Here is a 7,762-nt window from a genome sequence, read left to right on the forward strand (position 1 = left end):
GCCCCCTCTAAACAGCCGGCCTCCAGGCTCTGGTCGCTGTCCTGCGGGCGCTGGGGGCGAGCGGAAGCGGAGAAACCACAGGGAAGTACATGTTGATGAGGCAGGGAGCGCGCTACATTGAAAGTATCAGAACTGGATGCGTATATTGCAAAGAAGTCCGGGTCACTTGCAGAATAATAGGGGCACCTGGGTGGCTCAGTTGAGTGTCTGACTTCGGTTCAGGTCACGATCTCTCGGTTCGTGATTTCGAGCCTCGCATCAGGCTCTGTGCCGACAGCTCGGAGCCTGGAGCCTGCTTCGGATTCTGTGTCTCCCTCTCTCTCTGCCCCTCCCCCCTCTCAAAAATAAATAAACATTAAAAAAATTAAAAACAAACAAAAAGTCACACCCGAACTCACAGACACAGCCAACAGTTTGGTGGTTGCCAAAAGCGAGGGCTGGGGGTGTGGGCAAAATGGGCAGAAGTATCGAAAAGGCACTAACTTCCGGCTCTAAGAGAAATAAACGCTGGAGATGTGATGCACAGCACAGCAACATGAACGCTGCTAAGAAAGCAGATCTGAAAAGTGCTCGTGGAAGGAGAAAAAAGCGTAACCACGGGTGGTGATGGATGTTGACTAACCCGTGAGATGATCACTTCACATGTATCAAGTCATGATGTTGCACTCCTGAAACTAACACAATGTTAAGTATCAATTTTATCTCAATGTTGAAAAATCAACAGGAAAACCCTTTCTCTGCTCCAGAATAGAAACTTTTCACAGAATTCCGGATGAGCAAAAACTCCCTCTTTTAACTTTAAAAACAAAAACAAAACTGTTGAGAACACCTTTTTTTTCTGTTACTATAGTCATAGTCAAATTATTACATATCATTCCTCATTTTTAAGTCTGTTTCATTAAAAAAATTTTTTTTTAATGTTTATTTATTTTTGAAAGAGAGAGAGAGAGAGAGCATGCGTGGGGGAGGGACAGAGAGAGAGGAAGCCACAGAATCCAAAGCAGGCTCCAGGCTCTGAGCTGTCAGCACAGAGCCAGACACCGGGCTCGAACTCACGGACCGTGAGATCATGACCTGAGCCGAAGTCGGACGCTTCACCGACTGAGCAACCCAGGCGCCCATAAGTCTGTTTTATTTTAGAACCAGCTACTTCTCATCTCAGTTACTGTGACATCCATTTAGGTTTGATGGAATATAATCTACAATCAGGCAGCAGTTAAGGTATTCAAAAGTTTGGTCATTTACCTGCACTGAGAAAAGACAAAATTTTAAATGGCATGGTCAAAATGTGTATAAACATCTTTAAGGAGCCGATCTGTTAGGGCATTTCCTAAAACACAAAAACAAATACAGGATGATCTCGGGGGATAAAGTAAGAAAGAGGACTATGAACTAGGTAAAAAAAAAAAATCAGAGAAGGCAGAGTCATTCTCCTTGTTGTTTAACAGAAAGAAGCAGCCATGTTTCACAACTCGTACGAATGGACAACAGACTTGAAATGAAAAGCCACGGATAAGGTACGGCAGTTCTGGCTACGAAACGTTCTCACGCAGCTCAGATCCCGAACTTCAGCCGACTTTTCCTCCGCAGGCAGGACGAGAGAGGCTTGTAGAAACAGACAAGCCATCAACACCAAAGCCACTCTTGCTCTCACTCGACTCTCTCGCCTCGATGTGGAGAACGGGTGGGTAACAGGACACCTTAACAGCCTCCAAACAGCAGCCGGGTTTAATGACAGCGGAAGTAGAAGCATGGGGGAGAAGTGAGGGAGCGAGGCCGTAAAGTCTAGCTAAAAAGCCTCACGCAGCACAACATGAAGGGGAAGCAGCTGGCGGACAGGGCACGTATCCACCTGGCTGCCAAGAGAATCTGGTTGGTTTTGGAAAGAGCAGTGAGCATTCACTCCCCCGGCGAATACGCAGAGTGCTGACTGCACCCCCCCGGTCCCTGCTCTAGGCACGGGGGCTTCAACAGCAACGCAGAAGAGCCAAAGGCCCCACTGTCATGCACTTCACATTCTAAGGAGGGGAGATGAACAGATACATCGAGTGGTGATAAGCACTGGGCGGGGAGGGGGGGGGGGCAGGATATCAGGAACGTGGGCAGGGGGTGGGAGCGGGAAGACTGTTTCCATGAGGTGCTCGTGATCAGTTAGCTGCTCTGGAAGGTGGTATCTGAGCAGAGATCTGAAGGAAGAGGTGCGAGCCTCAAGGATATCCATTCCTGCTCCGTGAAGGTAAGACTCTGTCCTAGGGATTCTGACCTACCCCTTTTAGCCTTTTTTTTTTCTTTTTCGAGGGGCCACATAGCATAACGGTTAAGGGCACACATCGAGACTAGCTATATTTGAATCTTGGTTCTGCCACTTTTTTGCTGTGTTACCTTAAGCAATTTACTTAATCTCTCTGTGCTGCTGATTCTTCATTTGTGAAACAGGGATTAAACGAGTTACCGTATGTGAAAGTGCTCAGAGAACAGTGCCCATAGCACATGGCTAATTTTTATATCGTGCTTATCATTAGTATTACTTTGATCAATTAGAAAAAAAAAAAACTTCTAGGCTAAGCACATGGATTTTACAGGCTGGTGCACAGAAGTTAGGACACGGGCTGTACGTGTGTATATGTGCTGAATATGTTCGTTCGTTCGTTCATTCAACAAAGTATTCACCGAATGCCTCCTGCAGCACCATTCCAGGGGCTGGGATCAGCTGCCGGAAGAGACAGAGCCTCTGCTCTCAGCACGCTTACAGTCTAGTGGGAAGAGACACACAATAAACAAGTACAGGAAATGATAATGATATGTGCAGTTGTCATAAAGGAAACAAAGTGATCTCACTGTGTGTGGGGGGGGGGGTACTTCACATAGGGTGCTGAGGGAAGTCTTCTCTGAGGAGGTAACATCTAAAAAGGCCTAGTCTTGAGGGAGCAGGAGGTCAAAGCAGTGGGTCTGGGCAGAAGAAATACCAGGTACAAAAACCCTGAGATAGGGCGTTTAGAGCATTCAAGGAGCAGCAGGGCAAAGGCCATTGTGCTCAGGGAGCAGGTCATGGGAAAGGGTCAGAGAAGTAAGGCAGGTGTCAGGCATGAACCGGAAAGGCAAGCAGGAAGAAAACCAGAACCCGTGCCTTCTCCAGGGGGCTTCCAACCAATCTCATGGACAGACGCAAAGCCACAGCTGTGACCACTGCCAGCAAGAAGTTACAAGACCGAATAAAAAGATTTCATAAGAAGGTGTCACCTTGTCCGGGAGGATGCAAAATAACTTTCTCAAGAAGCTTGGGGGTAAAGGATGTAAAGGATAAACAGACATCAGCTGCAAGCGAGGGAAAGGAAGAACATTCCAGATGGTGAGAAGAGCCTGTGCAAAGGCCTTGCAAAAAAAAGAAAGCCTGGTGAGTACAGGGACTGAAAAAGGTCAAATTTAGCTCAAAGGGACAGGATGAGGGGCTCCTGGGTGACTCAGCTGGTTAAACATCCGACTCCTGATTTTGGCTCAGGTCATGATCTCACAGTTCACGGGTTCAAGCCCTGAGACAGGCTCCGAGCTGGCAGTTCAGAGCCTGCTTGGGATTCTCTCTCTCTGCCCCTCTCCCATTCGTTCTCTTTCTCAAAATAAATAAACTTAAAAAAAAAAAGGGGGGGGGGACAGTAGGAGAAGAAGAGTGGTACCAAACGAAGCTGGAGAGGTGGGCGTGGCCAGAGTCCAAAGGCCCCCGTGGCTGTGATAGTGTCCCCAGCAGCAGGATGACACATGCCCTCTAGAAGGACTGCTCTGACCCCTTGGAGGTTGCAGGGTAGGGGCGGGCAGTGGGTTAATGGGAGGCCGGGAGGCCGAAGGGATTGGTGCACGGGCGTGTCAGGTGATGGGGAGAAGGTGAAAGTTACAAGACGTGGTCAGGTCCTTGTCATGGGAGGTGGAAGACGCAAGTGCCCAAGTTTTCATGAGCGCTGGGGGGAGCTGTTCATTAAGGCAGGAACTACTGGGAGGACTTCGTCCTGGGCGGGGGACTATGAGGTCGGTCCTGAACCCCTGACGTTGAGGATTTCACATCCGACAGCAGATGTGAAATATGCAGCGGCTGCAAGGAGAGGCCTGGGTTTCCTCGCACACAGGAACTGGCGAGAGGACTTCCGTCAACCGAAACGAGCACTTCAGGAGCATCTGGGTCACAGCAAGTACGCGTATGGCAGCTTTCGTTATTGGTAACGTTACACTGGCTCCCGGCTAATGCATTGGCCAGTCCCTTCGACTCAAATTGGCAAAGAAACCTGCTATTTCCAGCATCAAACTGAAAATCACTTCCCACCAATCTTCTCCAGGTTCGTTAGTAGCGCGTCAATTCAACGTAAATCAAGTGTTCACATCCACCTGACACGTGGCACCGCGTGTGACCAACGAGGGCGGCAGTCCCTGCTTGCAGCAAGCTGTGGTCTCGCTAAACAAGACGTCCCTGCGCGCACACAGGTGCACGGCCCATGTGCACCCCTGCGACCCGGAGAGGTCACAACGTGACACGAACGATGGTGACGCAGTCAGAGAGCGTCGCTGGCGTTTGAATCCTGGTACCTACGGCCCCCAAGTCTCTACCAAGAATCCTAGTAGGTCCTCAATAAATACTTAAGGGTGACGAGCAAATATTCCAAATGACAGTTACAAGAAAGCCGCCCCAAACACCCCTCATCTCATGTCAACAGAAGGACCGGCCTTCAAAATCACAGGTCCGGTGGTGGTGACTCCTGACACGCGCTGACCACCCCGGTCCCCAAGAGAGCAAGGGACTCCCGGGTGGCCGGCACGTGGCGGGCAGGCCCACCCTCACCTGGGGACGTCCGTCGCCACAATCCCTGTCCTCTCCAAACCGGAAACAACGCTCAGGGCAGGTCTGCCCTTGCGCCACGTCCAACGCGGGGGGCGGGGGGGGGTGGGGGGTGTACAGCCACACCTGACCACCTGCTGCAATTAGCAAACGTTACCATTGAAAACCCCGCTCCCCAGTCACTCCAGCCCCCCGTGGCGGGGGCCAGCACCCCCACGATCCCGCGGGCACTCGGTTCTGGGCCCACAACAAACCCACGACTCCGACTCTGCCCACACAACTTTCCGCCAGTGGGGCAACTCCAACTTTCCTAACTCCGCGACGCGGTCGGAGGCCGCGACCCCCACGAAGAGCACGGAGGAGGCTGCGCGCCGCCCTCCTGGGACAAGCGTCCACGTGTCCCGCGCGCCCGGCGACGGGGACCCGCTTCCGTTCCGCCGGGACCCTCGCGACTCGCGGGCGGGCACGCACGCACCGGACGGGGAGCGGGGGGCCCTTCTGCGACCGACTCGAGCGACCGCCTCCCCCCCCACCCCCCCCGCCGACTTCAGACGACGGCGCCGCGGATTCCCACCTCGCGTCCCACGGCGCCCCGAGCACGGGCCTGGCGCCCTCCGGCGCTGGCCGCGGGCGAGCACCACCCGGGTCACGGGGGCGGAGGGCGGCGCGCGCCGCGATGCTCCCGGCCGTGGAGGAGGGCACGCGCGCGCACGGGGCAGTGTGCGGGGTGGGGGCGGCCCGGGTCCTCCCCGCCACCCCCCCCCCCCGCGCCCCCGGGAAGGTCCACGGCCACCTGTGGTCCCGGGGGAAGGGGCCAGCGCTGTGACACGGAAACACTTCCAGGGGTGGACACGCCGGAGGAGGGGGAGGAGGCGGAGGAGGCGGGGGGAGGGGGGGCGGACGGCGGGGGATCCCCCGGCGGCGCCCGCAGAGGCAGGAGCCGCGGCAGGACGCCCGGCCCGGCCGGGGCGGCCCCCTCCCCGGCCCCGGGCCCTCGCGGCCGCGGCCGGGCGAGTTACGTAACCCCGCCGGGCGAGCGGGGCGGGCGGCGAGGACGGCCCCCCGCGGCCCGGGGCCGCTCCTCCCCCACCCGGCCCGCGGCCCGCGGCCCGCGGCCCGCGTGCGGCCCCCGCCCCCACCCCCCGCCCCGGCCGGCGCGCGCCGCCGCCCCCGGGCTTTCGGTTTCCGGGCCCGGCGCTCACACCACCCCAGAAACCCACACGCACACACACACGCGCGCGCACACACACACACACACACACACACACACGGGCACCATAACAAAGGCGGCGACGCGGCGGCAACACGGCGGCGGGAGCCCTGGGGGAGCGCGGCGGGGCCCGGCGGCCGGCCCCGCCTGCCCGGCGGAGGGCACGGCCGCCCGCCCCGGCCGGCGCGGCCCGGGGCGGGGGGGACGGCGGCGGCCGGCGGGAGGCAGGGGCGCGCTCGGAGGCGCTACTCACTCTCGTCAGGCAACTGGTCGAGCTCCGCCATCTTGAACGAGCCGCGCCGCTTTTTCAAAGGCTGCCCGCCGCGGTGCATTGTGGGGCGGAGACTGTCTTTGCGAGGGAGGTTCGAATGCGGCGCTCGCTGCCCGCGGCGCGGCGGGCTGAGGCGGGCCGGGGAGGGGTGCGGCCGGGCGGGCGCGGGCCTGGGGAGCGGGGGCCGGGGGGGGCGGGGAGGCGGCCGCGGCCCGGCCCGGCCCGGCCCTCCCGGGGCCCCCGCCGCGGGCGCCGCTGCGGACGGAGGGGCCCGCGGGACAGCCCCGGCCGGACGGCCACGTTGGGCGCTCGGGCCGCCGCCGCCGCAGGGCGGCTGCTCTGCTCGTCGCGACACCGCGCGGCGAGCGCGGAGGGCATCGCCGGCCCGGCGACCCGAGGCGGCGGCGGCGGCGGCGGCGGCGGCGCGGCAGGGTGGCGGGGCCCCTGCCCGGGAGTGTGCCCGGGACACCGATGAGAGAGCCCGTGCCGCTGGGGGACACGTCTCACGGTCCAGCGATACGCCACCGTGGCCGGTGCACAGCGCATGTGACAGAAGTCAACGAGCCCCGAGCCTTTCCCTCCGGGGGTCGTGGGGGTGGGGGAGGGGTGGGCAGAAGGGGTAATGGAAAGACGACACGGGTGACTTCCAGGGACTAGAAGCGGAGGCGTGGTCGACAGGCCGGGCCGAGGAAGCCCTCGGACTTGCACCGGGGCAATGGGGGAGCGGGCTTGGCCAAGATAGGGGTGACATGCTTGCATTTGTGTTGGAGAACGAAAATGGGGGCGAGGGATGGCCCTGTGACAAGGTGGCAGTCTTGGAAACCAGTCCAGTCTCGTTGGGGCGGTGGTGGTGGTGGTGGCAGGCCGGCCAGAGAGGGGAGAGATGCCTGCCTGCACGAGTCCCGCTAGAGGTTCAGAGGATGGGCTCCGGGGCCCTGAAAACCTGCTTGGGGTTCCGGCTGCTGGTTGTATAATCCCCGGCTGGTGTGTTCCTTACCTTAAGTCTCTGTGCGGTCACACTCGCCCCTGGCAAGTGCAGATAATAACAAGGTTGCTTTGCGGATTAAACGAGCCGGTAGATAAAGGCGTTCTCGTAGTTGGCGACACATTTTGACTCCAATGTTAGCTGTCGCTGCCACTTTGCTTGAGTATCACCACCAGCCTGCGCCTTGGAAACAGGGTGCTGCCGGCTTGCGGGGGGGGGGGGGGGGGGTAGGAAGGGGGCAGAGTGTGAGCAGGCAGGGTGAAAAATTCAGTTTTAGAAAATAATCCTTAGGTCACTGATTTAACCCCTCCTGTGCCTTCTTAGACACGTTCTGATGGGCCCTCTAAGAAGTCGAAAGGCGTGCATCCCTATTTGTCAAAGTCATGTCAGTGTGGAGAGGAGTTTAAGAGGTCAGATCTGAGAAGGGAAGAGCAGGCAGGTAGAGGAGTGAGGGAAACCACCTTTGGGAAAGTAAAC

General features: G+C 58.2%; 1 protein-coding gene across 12 annotated transcripts in view; it reads right to left on the reverse strand.

Moving 5' to 3' along the window:
• Nucleotides 1-6,384, reverse strand: part of LIN9 (lin-9 DREAM MuvB core complex component) — a 73,227-nt gene extending 66,843 nt beyond the window's left edge. For 3 of the 12 annotated variants that reach the window (XR_007149847.1, XM_047848133.1, XM_047848138.1), the window contains exon 1: nt 6,283-6,370. Coding sequence is in view for 4 of the 12 variants with exons in the window: in XM_047848133.1 (XP_047704089.1) it covers nt 6,283-6,361 (79 nt within the window). In the remaining 8 variants the exon portion in view is untranslated. Of the gene's footprint in view, nt 1-1,245; nt 3,562-3,671; nt 5,337-5,393; nt 5,558-5,612; nt 5,706-6,282 lie in introns of those variants that run through there. The other 9 variants (XM_047848136.1, XM_047848131.1, XM_047848135.1 and 6 more) reach the window with 7 other exon arrangements.
• Nucleotides 6,385-7,762: the final 1,378 nt, after the last annotated feature.

This window comes from Prionailurus viverrinus, unplaced genomic scaffold (assembly GCF_022837055.1).
Source record: "Prionailurus viverrinus isolate Anna unplaced genomic scaffold, UM_Priviv_1.0 scaffold_53, whole genome shotgun sequence".
NCBI classification, from domain to species: Eukaryota; Metazoa; Chordata; class Mammalia; order Carnivora; family Felidae; genus Prionailurus; species Prionailurus viverrinus.